The sequence below is a fragment of the Candoia aspera genome, chromosome 16 (genome assembly GCF_035149785.1).
Source record: "Candoia aspera isolate rCanAsp1 chromosome 16, rCanAsp1.hap2, whole genome shotgun sequence".
NCBI lineage: Eukaryota > Metazoa > Chordata > Lepidosauria > Squamata > Boidae > Candoia > Candoia aspera.
Genome location: NC_086168.1, coordinates 3,518,019 through 3,541,444, shown reverse-complemented (window position 1 = coordinate 3,541,444; position 23,426 = coordinate 3,518,019). Strand labels below are relative to the sequence as shown.

Sequence of the window (23,426 nt, the reverse complement as noted above, 5' to 3'; positions counted from 1 at the left end):
GGTTACTTTCCAGTTTGAGGACATGCTGAGAATTCTGGGAGTTGAAGTCCAGACGTCTTAAAGCATGCTGGCTGGGGAATTCTGGAAGCTGAAGGCCATGCATCTTAAAGTTGCCAAAACTGAGAAACACTGATTGAGGAATGCTAAAACACTTTCCAGATGTATGAACTTTAGTTCCCAGAACTCCATGGAGAGCCCTGTTAGTAGCCCCAAATCAGAAGGAATCGTAGCACATTTTATTAAAAGGCAGAAGCTTAGGGTTCTGCTTTTGCCTTTTAATGAAATGTGTTAAGTCTGTAAAGGTGATATAGACTGCACCTCATTACTGGTTTAAAAGGAATGTTTTTTCCCAAACAGAAATCGATGGAAGACTTTTTAATAGTACGAGTTCCAGTCCTGTTTGTTCAGTTGTATAGATAAGAGCGCAAAGTCAAATCAATAAACAATAATTACAGATGTATTTCATATACAGTACATGATTAAAGACAGAGGGTGACACATTCTGTACAGCCAGTTACTAAACCCTGATGGAATCTACTCTGGTGTCTCATCCTTTCTGAATCCACAGAACAATATTCAGTATCGCGGTCGTTCTGTGGCACACCGTAGACGGATTTTTAAACGTGTAAGACAAGGCTCAGGGGGAAGTGATACAATTTTTATTAAGCTATATGCTTAGGAGTTAGGCCAGGGTCCTGTGGCACCCTCGGGTTCTGCAAGAGGTCCCAAGGGGTTCCCTGGGAGATCATGGTTTATTTAAAAAATTATTTCCAGTTTGGGCAACTTCAGATTCAAGAGGTAAGTTCTTTAGTTTTAGTTTAAGAGCCCTGTTAAGGCCTAGACACAGGCCCACCCATGAAACTAATTTAATAGTTTTGTGACCTCTGGCCTATATTTCAGCCGGAATGTGCAAGGGTTCCCCGAGGCCTGAAACCTATTTCAAGGGCTCCTCCAGGGTCCAAAGGTTGGGGAAGGCTGGGTTAGGCAATGAGAGGAAAGCCTTGTGGCACACTAGAAACAAGCCCGTGGCACACCTGTGTGCCGTAGCACGCCAGTGGAGGACCGCTGGTGAGCAGTACGCCCTTCGTGTGAATGCTCCATCAGCTACCACGAATGCCACCCTCCCTGGCTGATGGGACCCGCAATAGAGAAGCCGCTGGAAGAACTGCTTGCAATCCACACGGGGCTGAAAGGTGGGTCAGTACTTGGGGTCCACGTGAACGTGCACCCCAGCCACGGGGGGGTTGTGTATGAAGCTGACAAGACACGACATGGCTTGCTGACCCGGGTCTACGGGTTGTGCGAGGACAAGAAGGCGGGACTCCGGCCAGCTGGAGGCGGGGAAACAAGGCCACGCCCCCTCTCCCTCCGGCGGCCAATCGCCTTCCCGCCCGGACAGGCCTGCCCGGCGCAAAGATGGCGTCCGCGGGGCCGGAAGCCGCTCGGGTGGAGGCGCGGAGCTGAAGTAATCTAGGCGGCGGCCCGCGCCCGGCTGCGGGCGATGAAGCAGCTCCGAGCGCGCAGGGCGGCCTGGGGCCTGGCCTTCCTGCTGTGGCAGCTAGGCCCGGCGGCGCAGGCGATGGACCCCATCACGGTGGGCTTCGCGCTGGCCAGCGCCGCCGCCTCGGCCCTCACCGGCATCATCTCCTACCCGAAGGTGTACTGCTACTTCGCCGAGTGCTGCGCGGACAGGCCGGTGGCGCTCGTCCGGGAAGGTAGCCTGGGGGTGACGTCACGGCTTTGGAGGGGGCGGGCGTGGGGGTGCGCGCTCTGATGTCAGGGGAGGTGGGCGGGGTGACGCCGAGTGAGGGGCGGGCAGAGGGTCGCATTTACTCCCGGCCTGCGCTTCCGCCTTTCCTCCTCTAGGGGGCGCACGTGGTTCTTCCGCCGCCCATGATTCCCCACAACAACCGCCCTGCGAGGTGGGCTGGGCAGGAAGAACTGGCCCAAAATCACCCCCCGAGCTTCCTCAGCCTGCCTTGGGGGGGTCCCCTGATCCACTCCCAGGCTTTGGGACCTGGACTCCCATCAGTGGCAGGGGATTGTGGGTGTTGTAGTCCAGGCCAGGCAGCAAGCACTGCTGGGTTGCCCTTGGCCCATCTCCCCCACCCCCGAATATAGGGACAGGGCATACTTGCTCGTTCATGTGAAAAGTATGTGTGAAAGTATATTGATTTTAATGTCTAATTTAAATTATAATTAGAACTTTCCTTGGCTTTTAAGGGTTATTGTGTGGGGGATAATAATAATTATTATTTCGATAAATAATTTCTCCACCTTGGCCACTTTAAGATGTGTAGACCTCAATTCCCAGAATTCCCCAGCCAGCAGAATTCTGGGAGTTGAAGTCCACCCATCTTAAAGTGACCAAGGTGGAGAATCACTGATAGGGGTGCAGCTGAGTTGTGGGCTCAACTTGGTAGCTTTCTCTGTTAGCCTCTGATGAACCAGAACCAATCTGTCTCTTGGCTGTATTTCTAGGGAAATATAGTGGTTTATGTAGTTTTTCTGAGTGGTTTTTAATTTTTTTAATGCTTTTCCTTGTTAGGTGTTTGGTTATTTTATTGTATCCTTTTGTTAGAACTTAGTATGCTGCTCAGAGTCCCATACGTGAGATAAGCAGCTATATAAACTGACCGCATGAATAATTAAATAAATTTCTCCGTCGTTCTGCAGCATGATGGGTATCTGTAAGTTTGGAATTCAACGTGACTTTTTTTCTGAAGGAGCAGCGAAGGGGGCTTGTTTCGTTGAAGGGACTGTATTGTGTCATTCTGTGAACCAAAAGTAGCATTGTCTCATTTATTTCCCAAGATACCTTTTAGTGGGAAGCTGGAGTAGGTCTGTTTAAATAGGGATTAAATAAGGATCTGGTGCATGCCTTTCAGAGCAAGAATGGGGAAATGCTGCAAAGAGTCAAGGGAAGTGCGGGGGTTATGAATTCTAGGTGTTGCTTAGGTAAATAAATTCAAAAGGGAAGACAGTAAATATTAGCGGCTTGAAATAAATGTTAGCATGAAAGGTATGCGTGCAGTTATGAGAAAAGGTTTCTATGGAAGATGAGGGACGTAGCCTGGGTGGGTGTGTGTGTACTAAAGGGGGGGACATTGATGACCCCAAATCAGATGGTCTAAGAGATTACGCAGGGCTTATCTGCAGCCCTTATTTCTGTCTATTGGGAATGTCATTTGAGGCAAGAGGGCTATGCTTTGTTAATCTCTAGAGGGCGATTCTTGCGAGCTTCAAACTGTCTTTTCCTCCTCTTGATGACCTGGCAGTTTTAGATACCAACGTACGTAGTCCTCGACTTATGACCATTTGTTTAGTGACCGTCCAAAGTTACAGCAGTGCTGAAAAAAGTGACTTATGACTGGTCCTCGCACTTACGACCATCACAGCGTTCCCCACGGTCATGTGTTCAAAATTCAGGCATTTGGCAACTGGCATATAGTTATGACGGTCGCAGTGTCCCAGGGTCATTTGCAACCTTCCCAGCCAGCTTCCAACAAGCAAAATCAATGGGGGAAGCCGGATTTGCTTAATGACCACATTACTCACCTAATGACTGTGGTGATTTGCTTAATGGCCGCGGCAAAAGGTCGTAAAATTGGGCATGACTTACTTAATGACCGCCTCCCTTAGCGACAGAAGTTCTAATCCTAATTGTGGTCGTAAGTTGAGGACTACCTGAATTTGGTTCTTCACCTGGAAAGTAGATAAGAACATTCCTATATTTCTACAGACCTTCAGATTCCAAGCTCAAATGTCCGTGACCAGAGCATAGCGCTCTTATTTGTCGCTTCTCCCAACCCCTGCAGAACTTAAGAAGAATTTTGATAAAAGGCTTTTTGGACAACATCTTGTGTCCCAGGTGGTTGTAAAAGCTGTTGGTGGGTTTTTGTCAAATCCCAATCCGAAGAAACCCCTCGCCCTCTCCTTGCACGGCTGGACCGGGAGCGGCAAAAATTTTGTCAGCAAGATGATTGCAGAAAGCATTTATGAAGAAGGGCTCAGGAGCAGATACGTTCACCAGTTTGTGTCTACTTTGCACTTCCCACATCAGCAGAACGTTGGTCAGTACAAGGTAAGTGGATCCGGATTACATTTTGGAATTATTAGGAAGCTCAGCGCCCTCCTTGCTAGCCTGCCTTCCCCAATTGATAAGGATGACTTAGCCTCCAAACTGTTGTTTTCAAACAACAAGGGATGAGTTTGCCCAGCATTCTGAAGCCAAACAGGCCAGGTTTATGACGGAGGGCAACGTATAAACTCACCTTATGCATGCCAGGGAACTTTAGGCTGAAAGATAGGCATGGCAGGCATTTTGGCAGAGTATATACGAAGCACAAAATCTAGGCAAGTTAGATTTCTCTTTGTCACACAGAGTTAATTTCAGCAGCTTCTGGTGCACAGGTAGTCCTCACTTACCAACCATTCGTTTAGTGACAGTTCAGACTTACGACGGTGCTGGAAAATGACTTACGACCGGTCCTCACACTTACAACTGTTGCAGCATCCCCCCAGTCACGACTTGGGTGCTTGGCAACCAGTTCGCATTTATGACTGTCGCAGCATCCCGTGCTCACGTGATCACCATTTTCAACAGCAAAATCAATGGGGAACCGCATGATTCACTTAACGACCACGTGGCTTGCTTAACACCTGTGGTGATTTGCTTAATGACCACTGCAAAAAAGATTGTACAATCGGGTCTGATTCACTTAACGACTTCACTTAGCACCTGAAATTCTGGTTCCAGTTGTGGTCGTTAAGCGAGGACTACCTGTGCCCATTTCAACCATGTGTTTTGGATAGTCTGAGCACCAGTGAAGCCTAGAATGACAGTTGGGATGAGCTCCAAGTCATTCTCAAGGGGTGGAGATGGGATGCTTAACAGGATAGAAATCGGTGTAGCTCTAGCAAATAATTGCCTGCAATTCATTACTGATATTGCTTACTGAATTAATATGAGAAGTCTTAACTATATTGGCTGATGGCTTATGTACCTTTAGTGTGAATTTTTAAGCATGCCTTTAGCTCCCAAATTTTCTGAAGGACACAAAGCTTCCTTGCTGGAATATGGATCGGATTCTCTGCAGGCCTGCAAATTCCAATACAGCATTGCTTTTGCTTCATTGATGAGGGAAAGCCCCAACTAATGCTTTAGGAAACCTCAGTATTAAGTTGCAAAACCTTGCATTCTCTGGGGCTTAGCATTCATTATTTCTAAGCATCATCATCATCATCATAATTATTATTATTATTAGAATAACATCCCGTTTTGAGCCCTGGACGTTTGTAAGTCTTGTGCAGGAAACCATTGCTATGAAAGTCTTATGCATTTGCTCAGATTGTGAAGTTTAACTTCCCCAACTGGTTTCCAGTCATGTGTTTCTTGTCTTTGGCTAAAGAAGAATTTATCTGGTGTTTTAAATAAAAAGATTAATGAAATGCAGTTGCTTTTCTGCACAGGTGATTTCCTTTTCGACAAATCCTCTCTCTTGAAAGGCTAATCAGCACCCATACCAATTTTTAATGCCGATGCTTAGAAAATTGTGGCTATGTGGTTAATATGGTGACACTAAGCAGTCGCAGTTTGGAAATGGAATGGGTTGTTCCAGGATGGGATTGTAGAGCAACCGAAAAAGTGAATTGCCGTGAACTTTCTAGGCCTCAGAGCTACTTTATTACACATCATTGATCTCTGCTCTTTATATGTTTTAAGCCACATTAGAAGCAACATCAAAGGAGATGGAGGCATTCAGTGTTCCTCCTCAGCAAATGTTCAAGGATTCTCCTGTTTTCTGAAGGGGGAGGAAGCTGAGGATTAATTAATAAGAATATCCCTTGCCATCTCTGTTTCAGAATGCCATCCAGAGTATTTTCCCAGCATATTCTTTGAGAATAATTCCAGCCCCCCGCCCCACGCATCCTGGCCTACATCGGTTGAAACAACTCTCTCTCTATATATACTGTGTATATATGTGTATAAGAGCAATGACAAATCTCAATAAAAGAGTTAGGAGCAGAGACATCACACTGGCAACAAAGGCCCGCATGGTTAAAGCAATGGTGTTCCCCGTAGTAACATATGGCTGCGAGAGCTGGACCATAAGGAAGGCTGAGAGAAGGAAGATCGATGCTTTTGAACTGTGGTGTTGGAGGAAAATTCTGAGAGTGCCTTGGACTGCAAGAAGATCCAACCAGTCCATCCTCCAGGAAATCAAGCCAGACTGCTCACTGGAGGGAATGGTATTTAAGGCAAAACTGAAACACTTTGGCCACATAATGAGAAGACAGGACACCCTGGAGGAGATGCTGATGCTAGGGAGAGTGGAGGGCAAAAGGAAGAGGGGCCGACCAAGGGCAAGGTGGATGGATGATATTCTAGAGGTGACGGACTCGTCCCTGGGGGAGCTGGGGGTGTTGACGACCGACAGGAAGCTCTGGTGTGGGCTGGTCCATGAAGTCACGGAGAGTCGGAAGCGACTGAACGAAAAAACAAAGTGTGTGTGTGTATATATATATAGTGTATGCATATATATGTATTTATGTGTATATATATATATATATGCAAACACACACTTGTTAAACTTGGTTTTTCAGTAATTCTGAAAGGAATGTTTGCTTTTAATCTTTTAGGACCAATTGCAAACGTGGATTCGTGGCAACGTGAGTGCCTGCGGAAGGTCTATCTTCATATTTGACGAGATGGATAAAATGCCCGCAAAGCTCATAGACTCCATCAAGCCGTTCCTGGACCATTACGAAGAGATCAATGGCGTATCATACCGAAGAGCAATCTTCGTCTTCCTCAGGTCAGGCCCCGTGGCAGTGCTGGGCCACAAAAAAATGTTTTAAAATGCAATTTGCTGGAGAGAAACTTCCCCAGATTTCAGGACTCTAGTTAAAAAGGTTCGGGTTCTTGTAAACCTAACCTCTTTCAATTGATTGATTCTGCGTCACCAAGTCAGCATCAGTTCTACATATTTGTTTCATTCTCACGGTATTTTCTCAGCAAATAAGTGGGGTTTTTTTTTAAGCCACCCAAACTTTCCCTAATGTTTCTTTAGTATATGCGGTTCAGAATGCAGCTCATATAATTAAGCATAATTTGCTCATTTTGTAAGCAACAATCCACATAATATATACTAGACAACCGGTGACCCGCTGGGTCATCGTTTCAGAGAGATTCCCTTACCAGATTCCTCAGCTTCAACAGAGCTTCTAATGTACTGGAAAAGTTCTCAAAAAATCCAGGGAGACCTTCGGAAATGTCTCTGCCTTGAAAGTAGCCCATGTTGAACGGTATAGCCCAGTCAGACATCAGGAGTTGACCAGAGGACATGTTTTGTGACATTCTGTATTATGTCAGAGAATGGTTTATGATCATTTGGTGTCATAAAGTGTTTTGTAACATTTGCCAAATTTCAATTCCACACAGGTCCTGGATTTTGGACGCATTTAAGTTAGCCCGTTTCAGGTCCCTTGCTTCAAAAACGGTTGGCCTGTGACGCACCGTTTTGCCCAGTTAAAGGTGATAAACAGGAAGACGGGTTTCAGTAGCGTATCGATAACATTGTTAGACATTTCAACGCTTACATTCAACCAGCCCAAACACGCTTTGTTTTGTAAGCAGCGCTCCTCAAACCTGTGCTGATTTTTGTGGGCAACCTGGACGTGCGCGCCCCGTACTTTATGGGTTCTTACACAAAGAACGCCACGGTCCTGTTGCCCCTGCAAGAGGGTGCGTCGTGTTAAAAAAAAAAAAAATCTCTCTGGATTTCTTTTACATCTAGCCCAAAATGCTTAGATCGGGTGGCCGGCGCCCTTTTTCTTGCAGCCCTGCTTTGCAGGACTGTACAAACCGCTCATTCCCTCAATTACCAGTGATGGGAAATCTCTTCCTTATCCAGTAATGCAGGAGCTGAAAAAATAACAGAAGTGGCCTTAGACTACTGGAAGAGGGGGAAGAACAGAGAAGAGCTCCCTCTGAGCATTATGCAGGAGACACTGTCAACATCTGTCTTTAATAACAAAAATAGTGAGTAACACATGCTTTCGTTGGCGCCCGGTTGCCCAGAAGTATCGTTCCATGCGCAGACCCGCTGACATCTCTTGTTCCAGGCTGGTGCTTTATCGTATTAGCAACTTCCTCTTATATCAAGAAAGTGTGAAAAAAGTGCCTATATTATAGTCCACTTCCAGCACTTGCCTACAAAAGCTTTCACCAGCTGCGCAAACAGATTTCAGAGAAACTAGGATTTCAGTTCTTAAAACAGAGGGTATGTTTTTTTGAGAAAAGGCTGTTTCTGAGAAAAGATAGTTTCCTCGCTATCAGCCCTATAAGGTAGACCAAAGTAAGAAACCAGCGCCATATAGGTCAGGACTACAGGTAGTCCTTGTCTTACAACCACAACTGGGACTGGACATTCTACTGCTAAGCGAGGCGGGCATTAAGTGAGTCACGCCCGGCTTTACGACCTTTTTCGCTGTGGTCGTTAAGCGAATCGCGTGGTTGTTAAGCGAATCTGGCTCCCCTTACTGACTTTGCTTTTGATTTGGAATGTAAGAGGAGTCAATGCTGGAGGGTATGAAATAGCAAATGAAGGAAAGGGAAGCAAAATAGGTATGTTGTATGTCTGCGAAGCTAAAAGAACACGCCCTGATGTTGTTCCCTAGTTTGGTAATAAAATGTCGGCAAGCAGAAAAGCAAGCCCAGATCTAAATGAAGGTGGTCTGATTTTGTGGAAGGGAATTAATGAATGTGCAAGGAAGTAAAAGGGCTTACTAAGAATAAAGGGCTAATATATACGTCAAAAGGATGAGCTGATGCCATCTAGACTGTCATAGCTACATCTATAGGTTGGTGACAGTGCGGAAGTTACGCTCCGATGAAGCTCTGAACCAGATCTGAGTTTGGAGGAAAACGGTGCAACTTTTTGAAGGAAAGCAATCCAGGGGGGAAAAAATTACTTTGCTAGGGATCGTGAAGGGTGGAAATGAGAGAATGTCCAGAAAAATGGGCTAAAAACAAATGAAGGGTGATCGGCGAGTATCTGCTTGGACATGTTCTGTGTGTTTTGACTACAGGTAGTCCTCGCTTAACGACCAGAATTGAGACCAGAATTTCAGTTGCTAAGTGAACTGCTCATTAAGCGAATCCAGTTTTACGACCCTTTTTGTGGCCGCTGTTAAGCATATCACTGTGGTCATTAAGTGCACCATGTGGTCGTTAAGCAAATCACGCAGTTCCCCGTTGATTTTGCTTGCCAGAAGCTGGCTGGGAAGGTCACAAATGATGATCATGTGACTGTGAGACACTATGACGGTTGCAAGCCCGAGGACCGGTCGCAAGTCAGTTTCTCCAGCACCGTCGTAAGTCCGAACCATCACTAAACAAATGGTCATTAAGCCAGTACTACCTGTATGTGTTTTAAGTATAAGTTTATTCATGCATACACATGGCAAAGGTACCATGAATCATGTTGATGGAAACTCATTTTAGCTGTGTTTATTTCCTTTTTCTTATTCCATACCTGCAATTCCTTCTTTATTTCTTTTCTGTGCTCTGCATAACGTTGGTTATCCTAAAGGGGAACCGTCTTATGGGTGTGTCCCCATTGATTAAAGCTCCCCGTATTGAGGCTGACAAGCATCCTATTTCACAAATAGGATGCTTGTCACGAATCAAATAATTGCTTTCCTTTAAACGCATCCCGTTTAAGAGAACGCCGTTTTCTTTTGCAGGTGGTTTTTGGCACAGCAGCCTGATAGACCGAAACGTCATTGATTACTTCATCCCATTCTTTCCTTTGGAAATCACTCATGTGAAAATGTGCATTAAGGCTGAACTGAAATCACGGGGCTACCCAGTGGATGACTATATGGTGACGCAGATCGCAGAAGAGATGACCTATTTTCCCAAAGAGGAGCGCCTCTATTCAGACAAAGGATGCAAGACAGTTCACACAAAATTAGATTTCTATTATGACATCTAACCATTTTCCGCTCTCAACTTTAGAGAAGGACAAATGAACCTATTTACAGGACCTGGAGAAACTGAATCACATTTTTTCTGATTCTTTTTTTTTTTTAAGATTTTAATTGACGTAAATAGGATGATTCAACTGAGATTGGGGAAGGAACTACAATCTTGATTCTAAAGTTGTTCTTGTTTGTGTGGTAAGAGAATGGTTTATAGGTCCATCTGCTGCAAAGCCGTTTTAATCATGACTGATTTCGGTCCATTTCACAAGCACTTTGTGGACCAAGTCCTTATATAGGACTGATCTGGAAGTGAAAGTTTTTCTAATTAAATAATAGTTGGTTGATATGAAAAGTAATTTTTTAAAAGCAATTGTGACTCCTAAGAAATGAAGGAATGATTTTGAATCCATATGTTTTTTTAAGAAAGCGTTCTGCAAATTATTAGCTTGAAATTTTCCAATAATATTGAGGCAGGTGACAGCTAATGCAGAAGTCCATTTCAAATGATTCTGTGGGTCCCCTTAAAGGTACTTAATCTTTAAATTTTCAGGAGTTCTTTAATGAGACCAGCATGGGTGCCAAAAAAGAAGGAAAAAAATCCAGGAAAGTGGTTTAGGACAGCCGGAATTGTCAAGCAGCGCAAGATTTGACTGTATTTGAGGCATATTTTCTGTATTTTTAAAATAAGACACTCCTGCCCAGGCTGAGCAGCAGACACCTTCTAGGTTCTCTGAGAATCACCTGCAGTTCCTTTAAGAAAGGTCTTGTTAGAACCAATTCAGCAAGCAAGTGGTGTTGCCTTAATCCCAGGACACACCCTTTATGAGAATATTCTGACGCCGGGGGGTCTCGGCAACCAGTCGCGAAATGTTCTTTTCCTCTATCCATCCAAATAAAGATGGCTTGGTGAAACAGCTTTCCTTAGCAAGAAGGTATTAATCTCTGATAGTGGTTTGTTGAACGGGACTGGAGTATTTTTCTGAATAAAGAAAAAAACCAACCAAACCGGTTGCAAATTCTGCAGGTCGTTGTCCTACCCTGTCTGGAGGGTGGCATGGTGAAAAATGCTGACAGGGACCTCCTTGAAGGTCCAACTTACTTAGATCTGCTAGTCTCTTTGGGTGGTGGTGATCTGGTGGAGGACTCCAAAGATCTTGGCCCTGTCCTGTGTATGTTACAGTGGAGAAGGAGGGGGCCAATCAAGACATCCCCCCCCTAATTTTTTTCCCCAAGTCTCTCCATTTTTGGATTTTATAGGACTCCACCTTTCTGGGTTATCCTTAAAAACCTCTGCGCTTGTTTTCTTTTCAAGCATAAAAGACCAGGTGGTCTTGTAAAGCAGTGTTTCTCAACCTCAGCCATTTTAAGACGTGTGGACTTCAACTCCCAGAATTCCCCAGCCAGCATGGCTAGCTGGGGAATTCTGGGAGTTGAAGTCCTCACGTCTTAAAATGGCTGAGGTTGAGAAACACGGTTGTAAAGCATCTCCCTCAGGGAACGTTAAAAGTTCCTCCAGCAGGAACGTGTCTGGTGTCTTCCTTTGCACGTAATTTCACCGTGATTGACTCAGCCAACCAGGACTGCGGTGTCACAGAGCGCACAAAATGCACATTGGGCCACATGCCAGCCCCACAGCTTACCTCTTTAATGTTCGAACGGTCAAGCTTTGCTTATCAAGCTTTCAGCAAACCCCACGGCTAAATTAAGTCTGCAATTCCATTTCCGTGCTGGGCACTATGTTCCTCGTAACGAACTGAATGGGACTTAACTTACAGCCAAATTATAACTCCCGCTGAGAATAGGTGTAAGTGCCGATGGTCTGCATTCACGCCACATGATTTGACCAGACTGAGAAAATGCCTCCAACGTTAAGCTGAATTTATTCTGGGGGTTTTTTTCCACAGCCAAATAAGCTAAGCAACTTGGAAAAAAAAAAAAAAAAGGGAAGAACAATAAGGTTGCAATCTTTGTCTGCTATGATGCCCTAGTAGGTTTGAAGAAGGATAATGAGATACCTCCAATTAGTGATACAGGTAGTCCTCGTTTCGCAACCACAATTGGGACCAGCAGTTAAGTGAAGCGGTCGCTAAGTGAAAAATCACATGACCGCAACTGGGCTTACAATTTTACACAGGATGTGTACTGACTGACTAATGGCGAACACATGACAGATGCTGCAAAGGTCATAAATGTGAGCATTGGTTGCAAAGTGAAAAATGCTGACGGACCTCCTTGAAGGTCCAACTTACTTAGATCTGCTAGTCTCTTTGGGTGGTGGTGATCTGGTGGAGGACTCCGAAGATCTTACTTTTTCATCACCGTCACAACTGGTCACTAAACAAGGCAGTCGCTAAACGAGGACTGCCTGTATATTATGCTAGCCCCCTGAAATAACATTTTTATACTACTACATCGATGGCCTTTTCTCTTCTTCTAAACCAATGGAAGGATTATTAAAAAAAAATAGTTTGTGAATAAATAGTTTGTGTCAGATACTGCTTTCTTGCCTTTATATCGCTGACTGAAAAGCTCAGTTGACTGAGTGTGAGTAGGCTGTGGAAACTTAATTATTGTGGTTTGCCAATAACAACTTACAGTTTAGCAGGGTATTCAATCAAGATGCTCCATGTTCTCCGCCATGGCCTCCCTGGAAAAGTCTCAAATAAATGTGCGCGTTTTACAAACTCGGTTGTGATTGTAGGATGAGATCCATGGCTAAGCATGTTGATCTCTCTCGCTGTTTCCTGGGCTTATTCTTGGTGACCATTGTAGGGTTTTTTTTAACGTTCCGTTGATATTGTTTTTGTGTCGTTAGCTGCCCAGCGTTGCGTTTCCGACAGCAGTGGCCATGTAAACCCATTACATAAAAATATATAAAACAGTGGTGATTTTAAGTACAGGTAATCCCTGCTTAACAACCATTCGTTTATTGACGGTTTGGACTTACGACAATGCTGAAAAAACCGACTTGCAACTGGTCCTCACGCTTATGACCACTGCTGCATCCCTGTGGTCATGTGATCATGGTTTGGGTGCTTGGCAGCCAGTTCGCATTTATGGCGGTTGCAGCGTCCCGTGGTCACCATTTTCAACCTTCCTAACCAGCTTCTAGGAAGCAAAATCAATGGGGCACCGTGTGATTCGCTTAATGACTGTGCAGTTCGCTTAATGCCCACAATTATTTGCTTAACAGCCACTGCAAAAAAGGTGGTAAAATCGGGTCAGATTTGCTTAGTAACTAAAATTCTGGTCCCATTTGTGGTCATTAAGTGAGGACTACCTGTATGCCAGGTAAGCAACCGTACTTCTGTTGAGTTGGTGTTCAACAAATACGGTACTTTTGGGGAGAAACCCGATGCCTTTTTCAATAAATTCAAAGCTGTCTAACAAACTAGATTTATTGTTGAGCAAGGCTTCTTGGCACTTAATGGCAGCTGCAAGGAACGATCATTTTAAAGGTGACTTTTTGAGCAGGGAACTGGGAAAGACTTTTATGGCGGCTTCTCACAGTCGTGACTTGTACTTCCTGACACTTCCCCTGCATTTGAAACAACCCGCCCACCTTATTTACGGAGAGGCAAAGCAGAACACAACAGCCTTTCCCAACTAACCACCTCTGGGTGGGTCGGACCACAGCTTCCATAATCCCTAGCCAGCTTGTTGTGTCCTGTGGTCCAGCCCACCCGTTGGGTACCCCTTTGCCGATCCGATCCACGTCCATCCCCCAAATCTTGAAAAAACTGTCACGGTAGGAAAAGCGACATTTCACTCATCTATTTTTCAGACAGATTTCCAAAATTCAAATTCACAATAACACCTGTGAGGTTTTCAATTCACTGTCAACGTGCTATTCCTTGAGAATTTATTTGAAGCCTCGGATCCCCTCAACTCCCTACCCCCAAATCTTCCAAGCCAAACGGTCACTGTCTTACGTTATGCTCCTAGATGCTCAGTATGTTAACGACTCTCCTCCTCCAATTTATTTCTAGCTTTGAAGAGCATAGAAACTTTGACAAGGAACCTCAAGATTCCCACTGTGGTTCCCAACTTACATTTCAATTCTTGGCCAAAACATCTGCAAAGGAGACAGTCTGGATCGTGGGAAAACGAATCCCTCCACCTCAAAGCTTCAAACAAGGAATGCGATGCTTTTTTCCATACAGCTGCGTCTGGCCATGGATGAAAACGTGAGCTGAACTCTAGACTTTTTGTCTTGGGCAATTCACCTCCCTCCCTCCTCCCCCAGTCAAAAAATTCCAATTTGGTTGGATTTTGACTCCTTCCCTTAACGCATCCTGAAACATTTGTGACTTTGGAATAAATAGTTGGCCAAAGAGCAGGACACATTTCCATTTATTCCTTTGTAACTCACAGTTAAGTCTTTAAAATATATATACTGTAACATCCTTCCCCAACTTCCTACCTGTCCAACCGGTTAAATCTTCCAGGAGCAGAGAATTTTGGAAAACGAATCCCGATGCAGGTCGAGGAAGGCTGTAGCAGACAAGCAACTGGAAAAATAGAAGATTCAACCCCAGTCTTCTCCATCACTCACTTTATTTATCATAGTTCTCATTCTTTTCCCTAGCTGCATTAATTTGTATTATTAGAATTTTATATTCTGCATATAAAACGTGCATTAAAAAAATACATTTCTTTAAAGCTGCTTCTATAAAAGACGAAAGATGGCTAAGCAGGTTGCACACCCAGCATTTGCAGAGTTTGTTTGATTTAGGTGGCAGAATCTGTAACCAAGGCTGCAGAAAGTAACATTGCTGGACCAGTGAAGATGCAGCTAGCTGAAGAAAATTCTGGATTCCCTTTAGTCACCCACAGGAAAATCGTCCCTTGTATAAACCTCAGGAGGACTGGGAACTTGGTCCAGAGAAAAGGACGATCGTTAGATAAAGGAGAAGCTTGTAATTTTTGTTTTTAGTCGATGGGGTCCTTAAGCACAGCTGCCACCCTCCTCCATCGTCTCAAGAGGCTTATGAGCTATTTTTCCATCCGTGGGGAAGTAGCTGCACGATACCCCAAATTCAGAAGATCATTACCACCTGACACTCACTGCTACCCACCTAAGAAGGCACTCTGGTTTTGACCTTTCTGACGGGAAATTCTCAAAAAGGGTTTGTGGGGGGTGGGAGGTGGGGTGGGAAGACAGATCTCCTGTAACAACATTTAGTGGTTTTAGTTCACACCGTGTCGGCTCCGACGTCTGTGTAGCTCGTTCTGGCTGTTAGGGATTGAGTGGACGTCTTCAGTTTTCCGCCAGTGGATTGAACGGCATCTTCCAGACCCCTCGCTAGCAAGCGTTAAGAAGTCTAGCACAGTGTAAGGTGCTCAGAGCAATATTTTGGGAGTGCACACACCTGGGGAGAAGGGAACGGTGCCCCTAAAGCCCCCGGTGGCTGTGAAGAATCTCTCCAAACATTTTTAAAAGTGCAGAGACTGCCTAGAAAAAAAAGTGCGTCGGCGGGAAAGGCCGCAAAGACTTTCTCCCCCACTTTCAGTACCCTAAAAACGAGGGCTGCCAAAAACAGAACTCCATCCACGCGGCCCTTAATAGAAGTCCAGCTTGGTCTGCACGGTTTTGCACCCTTTGTCTGAGTAAACCATCTCATCTGTGGAGAAAAAGGTCATCTCGTTTGCCACCTTCCAGACCGTATCTTCGTCGATCAGGTGGCCACGGGACATCATTTCTGCCCGGATGCACATCTTCACGTGCTGGTACTCCAGGGGAAGGAAAGGCACGAAGTAATCGATCAGGTTTCGGTCGATCAGGCTGCTGTGCCACAGGCCGCCTGCGGAATGGCAGAGACGAGAAAAGTGGGCAGGTCTGGGAGGACACGGACGCTGAGAGGAGGGGGCCCAACAACCGGGTTTTGTTACGACCGCCAAAACCTCCTGCTAGGTGGGTACTCGCAGTGGGGCCGTATCGGTGGCGGCGGCTTTGTCCTGGAAGGTTCTCCCCAAACAAATTTGGGAGGTGCCGCCAATTATCTCCAGAAGGTACTTGTTGAAAACTTCTTTCTTCAACCGCCGTGTTAATGTTGGATGAAAGTTTCTCAGCAATTGGCCGGCCTTCCTTCCTCCCATGATTTGGGCCCGTTTTTAATGGCTGTTTCCCTACTGCTTTGCTTTTATTGCTGCACTGAAGTCATTTTTCTTGGAAGTGACTTGCAAATGCAGTCTGATACAGAAATAGACTCTTTAATGCTACCAATTAATATACAGATATTTTTGCAGTATTTACAGGTAGTCCTCGACTTACGGCCATTCGTTCAACTGTTCAAAGTTACGACGGTGCTGAAAAAGTGACTTGTGACCGGTCCTTGCACTTATGACCATTGCAGTGTCCCCGCAATCAAGTGCTCAAAATTCAGGCACTTGGCTCATATTTGTGGCAGTTGCAGTGTTCCAGGGTCATGTGATCACCATTTGCAACCTTCCCAGCTGGCTTCCGACAACCAAAGCCAATGGGGGAAGCTGGATTTGCTTAATGACTGCAGTGATTTGCTTATCGACCACAGTGATTCACTTAACGACCATGGCAAAAGAGGCCATAAAATTGGGCGCGACTCAATTAACAACCGCCTCACTTAGCAACAGAAGTTCCAGTCCCAATTATGGTCATAAGTCAAGGACTACCTGTATAATAGCATCAGAAGGGTCCTTGTGTCCCAGAATTCTCAGTTATACTCATGCTGGCTTGGGAATTCTGGGTGATGGGGTCTTCACGTATGGAAGACATCCTTCAATGCCCAGAATTCTCAGCAATGGCCATCCTGAATGGGGAATTCTGGGAGTTGAAGTCCACACATCTTAAAGTTGCTAAGGTTGAGGAACACTGGCCTAGAAGTATCCTGTATTTTGGTATTTAAAGAACCTGCTTTTTGCAAGGGAATTGAGATGGGAAAACATCCAACATAGGGTAACCTGATATTCCTGAGCGCAGGACTCAGAACAATGGATTTTAATTTGCAGGAAGGCAGATTCAGAAATAAAATTCCTAGCAGGAAATGCAGTTTGCAAATGGAACCGATGACCGACTCCGTCACTGGATGAATTCAGCAGGGGCTGGACAGCCTACCCCCTGGGAAGGTTGTATTTGGACCTCCCTGAGCAGGGGTAGGACTGAGGAGCTAAATGTCCCTTTTCCACTTTCAGGGATCACTACTCACTGTTCCTGTTGTTGAAAACCCCCAAGGACAAGGCCTCATCCAAATCTTGCAGCCGGATCTCTTCCCTCAGCCGGCCGCTCCTCCAAAAATCGAGTGCGACTTTCATGATTAAGTTGCCTCCTGCGTTACTGTCAGAGAAGAATCGGCATTACGGGCCCTGCGCTTTCACACGTCCAGTCCTACCCACGATCATTCAAGGCACAGGTCGGCAACCTACGGCCTCCCTGCCAGAACAGCCCATTCCGTTTTACCACCCACAGCCCGGACCCTGTATTTCAGTATACTGTGCCGAAGGTCCGCAGCATGAGTTCCTGCAGTTTAAGAGTAAAAACCCACCTCCGAGCCCTCTGGGGGAAGAAAACCCCACAGGTGATGCATTCCCGCTCCTGTTGAACCCCTGCCTGCACAGCGTGATCCCTGGCTATCAAAACGGTAGAGATCCTTGCTTAAGCATCCTGTTGAAGCCCCACAGAGTGGGGCCAATTTTCTGAGATTTAACCTCCTTTCTTCTCACCAGCTGATCACAGCCTCAAACCGGATCTGTGCTAATAACTCTTGTTTGCATTAATAATCTGGTAATCAGCCCCTGCGAGGTAGTCCAGACAAGAAAGACAACCAGGAGTAGCAGCTTTGTCAGGTTGCATTAACAGAATCTTGCAAGACTGAGAGTATTTCTCCCCTCCTCTCCTTTTGCTCTCTGGAAAACAAGGGAGGGTCCCTTCTGAGAAGTTTCCCACGCCCCTTTTCCTTCTGCCGGTTGAGTGTTGGTATTTGTTTTTCCTGCCTGGAACCTTAGCTGCAAAGGAATGCCGGGTATCCATGGTAACAGATCGTTTTCTTAAGTATCAGCAGGGTGAACAGGTCAGGCCTCATTTGGTTAACAAGGTTTGCGTCCACATGACCTTATATGGGAAACCGAAACCATCCTGACTTCCTTGCTTAATTTTGCATTTAAATAAGCCAGCTCTGCCAGAGCCACCTCCTCCCTTGCTCCTGTCTGCAGCCTCTTGTTCCTGCTCAGCACTTGGCTGTTTGTGTGAGCTTGTAAATATACTTCTTTGTAGTTAAAGACTTTGCCTATCCATGTTTATGTCCCATGCTTTGTTTAAATGCACTTATTTGTGTAGAAATGCCTGGTGTCTTCTTTCTGATCTCTCGGGCCAAATGCTTTCCAGCACTCTGCACAAACGCCAACACTGAATAACTTCAAATTCAAATTTCAAACCTGCCAGCACCTGAGGAAAATGAAGATGGCTCTCCGATACGACACGCCGTCGACCTGCTCGTAGTAATCAAGGAAGGGCTTGATGGCGTCAATCAGCCCTGGGTGCAACTTATCCATTTCGTCAAAGATGAAGACGGACTTCGCACAAGCGCTAACGTTCCCCCGGATCCATTTCTGCAGCTGGTCCTGGAAACGAGAAGGGTAGAAGTCAAAGCTGTACAAAGATTCAGCTCCCCAATTCGATATGAAGGCTGTCGGGTCGAATCTCCAGATTCGATTTCCCAACCCAGTCACTTGGGAAAAATTCAGGGAGTTGATAAACAAGAGCAAGCCTGCCAGTTGGCAGGTAATCACCCCATGAATCGTGGCTTACAAACTGCAACAAAATAAACCACATTAAGGCATAGGAAAATGTGTGAAGCCACCCGTCGCTGGTTTTCATATGATACTGCGGTGAAGTCAATTTAGTTAAATATTGGAAAATACAGAAATGCTCCTATTGAGGCTGAATTGGCAAAGGTTTCTACCCCCAAAGATTTCAGATGCTGTTTGGGTAGTATCAAGAACTGTTTTTGGCCGCATGTAGGGATTGGCCAGCTGAGTATGTATGCAATGAAAGAAGCTCGTTTCTCAAAATCAGGATCTTAAGGAATATATTCTGCATCAGCAGCATTGGAGAAAAAAAATTCTGAGTTTCCTCAACACCCTTCCCCCTTCTTGACCACCTAAATTTTTATGTTTCACGTTTGTCCCTTTGCTTGATCAGGACACAATTTGTGAAGTCTCTAGTACCTTTGTTGAGAGTCTGCAGAGTGATCAAGCACACAAAGAACACGTTTCCTTGGAGACATGGTCAAGCAAGCTTATGTGGGTGGTTCAGACACAAGGAAATAAAGGTAGTCCTTGACTTAAGTCAATTTGTTTAGTGACCATTCGAAGTTACGATGGCACTGAAAAAAGTGACTTGCTCCTGGTCCTCACACTTACCACCATCACGGCATCCCTGCAGTCATGTGATCAAAATTCAGGTGCTTGGCAAACGGCATGTATTTACAACAGTTGCAGCATCCCAGGCCCACGCGATCGCCATTTGTGACCTTCCCCACCGGCTTCCGACAAGCGAAGTCAATGAGGGAAGCCGGATTTGCTTAACAACCATGTGATTTGCTTAACGACTGTGGCAAAAAGGTCATGAAATGGGGCGTGACTCACTTAATGACTGCCTTGCTTAGTGATGGAAGTTCCGTTCCCAGTTATGGTTGTAAGCTGAGGACTACCCATATTCTCTTAGCCTCACTTTGTCAGTCTGTAAAATGGATACAAAGCCAGCCTGGAAGTGAGTGTAATTTGCAACAAAAACAACAAGCCCCCTTTCTGCTCCTGAGGCCCCAAGAAGTGAATCTGGTTTCATTCTCACCTTGTACAGTTGGACTTGATGCTTGTGTGGGAAGTGCAGTGTGGAAATGAAAAGGTGGACGAATTTGCTCCTCATCCCGGCTTCGTAAAGGTTCTCGGCGATGATCTGGCTGACGAAGTTTTTGCCCGTCCCGGCCCAGCCGTGCAACGAGAGGGCCAGGGGCTTCTTCGGGTTGGGGTTGTTGATGAAGCTGGTCACGGCTCTCAGGATGACTTCTTTGGCCAAGTGCTGCCCAAACAGCTTCTCATCCAGGGTTAGCTGCAGGGCTGGAGGGAGGGAGGGAGGGACGACATGGGAATGAGGAAGGAAGGGGGAATGAGAGGAAGGAAGGAAGGATGGACAGACGTGGGAGGGAGGACAGACATGGGAATAAGGAACGGAGGGAGGAAGGCCATAAGCAACCATGCAAAGAAAATCATGGTGCGTTTTCTTCCCAGTTTGGGGAAGTATTTTGAGAGGGGAGAAATGATCCCATCATTGCAGTTTGTTAACTATGGTTTATTAGCCACACTGGGCAATCCCAGCCATTAGCAGCTTAATCCATGGTTCAAGGCAATCGTGGTTTAAGCAGGGGTAGGCACAGAGTCTGCTTTCAGGCTGGGAATCCACTTCTGGGTCTTTTTAGGTCCGCCTTTCCCTGATTCCCTGCAAGCCAGGCTTGTTGGGCCTGAGTTCCCATATCCCAGCAGGCAGACCCCCGCCGACCAGGCCAGAATGGGGATGATGGGAGCTGCATCCGGCACAACTTGAAAGCCGCTGTTGGGAAGGGGGAGGGTGGGAGATGTGTTCCCCCAAGCCCAGAGGGCAGCTTGTGGGGAAGACCAGCTGGGGAGGATGGGAGGTATGTTCCCATGATTTCAGGGGAAAGCTTGCCTGGAAGACTGGTTGGGGAGGATGGGAGATGGACTCCTACACACTTAAGGGGACAAACGGGGGCAGAGAAAGGCTGGGGAGGATGGGAGATGTATTTCCCCAAACCCGGAGGGCAGCCTGGTGGGGAGACCCCCGGGGCGGGAGGACGGGGCTGGCATTCCCACCCGTGGGGGGGAGACGGCCGGGGATGATGGGAGCGGCAGGGCGAGGGTTACCGGCGGCGTCGGGGCGGGAGTCGTCGTCGGGGCAGCACTCCAGGAGGGCGCAGTAGAAGGGGGCCAAGGAGAGGTAGCCGGTCAGCACGGAGGCCACCCCGATGGCCAGGCTGAGGCTGACCGGCTCCAGAGCCGCCGACCGCAGCTCGACCCCCGCCACCAGCAGCAGCACCGGCGGCAGCACCAGGGCCGCCATGGCCCGCGACGGCGACTTCCGGCGCGCCCCGCGGCACTTCCGCCCGCACTTGAGGGCGCTGCCGCCGCCATCTTGGTCGAAGGCGCCCGGAACCCCGCAGCCGCTCTGCGCCCTCTGGTGGCCGCCCGGAGGTTTGCACCCTGGCCCCGCCCCCTCTCGCTGCAGGAGCCGGAGAGCTGGCCTGCCGCCTGGCTCTCCGGATGTGCGCTTCCCTATCCTGGCTTCTTTCTAAACCACGATGACTGGTAAGCCGGGACTATGAGCTGTGTTCTAAGCCAGGATTGTTCAGTCGGGGTTTGTGGACCATGCCAACTTTTGGGGGGGGGCATGAGGAAGGCGCCACAGTGTCTGAGTTCCCCCAACACCCTTATCCTGGTTATTGAGTTAACCAGTGTTACACACTCACACAATGCACTGACTCCGCTTGCCAAATTAACCCCGATGTTTGCACTGCGCACTGAACCATAAACTAGCCAACATAGCTGGGGTCACAAGACGTCCTTAACAACTGAAGGGAACCAAAGATTAAAAGCAATCTAACATAATGTGTGAATGCAGCTGCAGGTTTATTTGGTTAACCATGTTTGAATCCAGCTGTATGATGCCGCTCCCCCAAGCCTTCACACTGAAGTCAAACATGGCTTGTTGAATCATGGTTTGCTGAATCGTGGTTTGTTGAATGACTGAATCCTACAAAAAGCTTATCTTTAATTTTGGGCTTATCAGCCACCGATTGGTAGGTTCATGCTATGTTCAAAGTCAAACAAAATTCATGATGGCTTAGTGTGACATAACAAGCGACCACATCTCTTCTGCCTACACCTCCCATCAGGCCTTGCTGCTGTTTCCTGCCTATGGGCCCTCCCTTTCCAATCCCCGTTTGCCGAAGCACAACTTGTGGCCCCACAGCAACAAGGTGCAAAGGGCAGGATTCCCTCCTCCCCCCCCCCCCGGTTGTTTTACGCCATGTGTAAACTCTGCCTACGCAAACCAAACATCGGGGAAGCCCTGAGTAAACAGAGATTTAATCTTGGACACACAGGAGATTTGGAAAGCTCCTAAAGAAATACTACACCGCAGGGAATAGCTAATCTGAGATAAATGCAAGGGAGGGAGCCAAAGAACCATGTTTGGACTAGATGACACACTAAGACTCGGCTCAAGTTCAAGCTTCAGCCAGATGTGGGAACGCAGCTGTGCTCTCAGCACGTCGCGTGAACCAGACCATCCCCTTAAGCCATTGACTGGTTTATTTGCTGGGACAGAGCGGAGTGTGCAAAAACCAAGTATGCTTTCTTGTTTGTCTGAAATGAGCAAGCATGTGGTGGGAACCCAGAGACTGACTGACTGATCGATTGATCATATTTCTTCACCGCCCATCTCATGTTGCGATGACTCTTGAGATCACCTGAGTATGTTGCAGACCAGACAATTTAGCCGTAAAGTTATTGATTTCTTCGGCCGGTGCACATTATGTGCAGACAGCCGTTGTGTTTCAACTTCAGTTTATGGCACCACTGTCTAGTAGACTGTAGACGAGGGTTTCTCAGCCAGGGATCTGTGGCACCCTCAGGTTCTGCGAGAGGTCACTAGGGGTTCCCTGGGAGATCATGGTTTATTTAAAAAATTATTTCAAATTGGGGCAACTTCACATTAAAGAGGTAAGTTTCCTTCTTTATTTTTAGTTTCAGAACACTGTTAAGGCATACATACAGGCCTACCCATGAAACGGATATAGTAATTTTGTAACTTCTGGCCTGTATTTGAGCCTGAATGGGCAGGGGTTCCCCGAGGCCTGAAAAATATTTCAAGGGTTCCTCCAGGGTCAAAAAGTTGAGAAAGGCTGCTGTAGACCCTGGCTTTGTTACTGCAGGTTTAAGGCTTTGCATGTTACGGGAACCCAGCCTTTGTGTGACTGTTTTTTTTAAGTAACACATTTTAAGATGACGTGACCACCACCTATGCTTTCCCCTCCCTCTTTTGATTTCTGTTCCATGTTGGTGAGAATTTGCCCCCTTCTTGTGGAATTTGCAAGCCTGAGATGCAAAAGGTTTTGGGAACCCCACCCCGCTTGGTCTGGCAATGACCAGATGATTTTAAAGCTGAGTGGCAATCCATGGCTTATGAACGTCACACTGTTGGGTTTAGCTCCTAGCATTTCCACACCTGACCCCACTGGGCAAACTCTGAATTTTGGAGATGAATTTATGCCCATCTAGACAATATTGAGCAAAGATGCTCATTACAATGGACCACTGGTTATGTTAGCTGAGTAGTCCTGATTGATTGATTGATTGATTGATTGATTGATTGATTGATTATGTGC

The 23,426-nt window shown here is 46.5% G+C and overlaps 3 protein-coding genes across 3 annotated transcripts in view; 2 read left to right on the top strand and 1 right to left on the bottom strand.

Annotated features, from left to right (window-relative positions):
• The window catches only part of PTGES (prostaglandin E synthase), a 377,050-nt gene that overhangs the window by 317,025 nt on the left and 36,599 nt on the right, over window positions 1-23,426 (top strand). The window lies entirely within an intron of this gene.
• Window positions 1,453-10,919, top strand: LOC134506064 (torsin-1A-like). Its single transcript, XM_063316083.1, has 5 exons — window positions 1,453-1,715; window positions 3,819-4,084; window positions 6,643-6,818; window positions 7,917-8,044; window positions 9,751-10,919. The coding sequence occupies exons 1-5, from the start codon at window positions 1,502-1,504 to the stop codon at window positions 9,999-10,001; spliced, it is 1,035 nt and encodes a 344-aa protein (XP_063172153.1). The 5' UTR covers window positions 1,453-1,501; the 3' UTR covers window positions 10,002-10,919.
• Window positions 14,406-21,100, bottom strand: TOR1B (torsin family 1 member B). Its single transcript, XM_063316091.1, has 5 exons — window positions 20,905-21,100; window positions 19,817-20,082; window positions 18,410-18,585; window positions 17,175-17,302; window positions 14,406-15,794 (listed from the first exon to the last, which is right to left on the bottom strand). Exons 1-5 carry the CDS (start codon window positions 21,098-21,100, stop codon window positions 15,553-15,555), a joined length of 1,008 nt encoding a protein of 335 aa, XP_063172161.1. The 3' UTR covers window positions 14,406-15,552.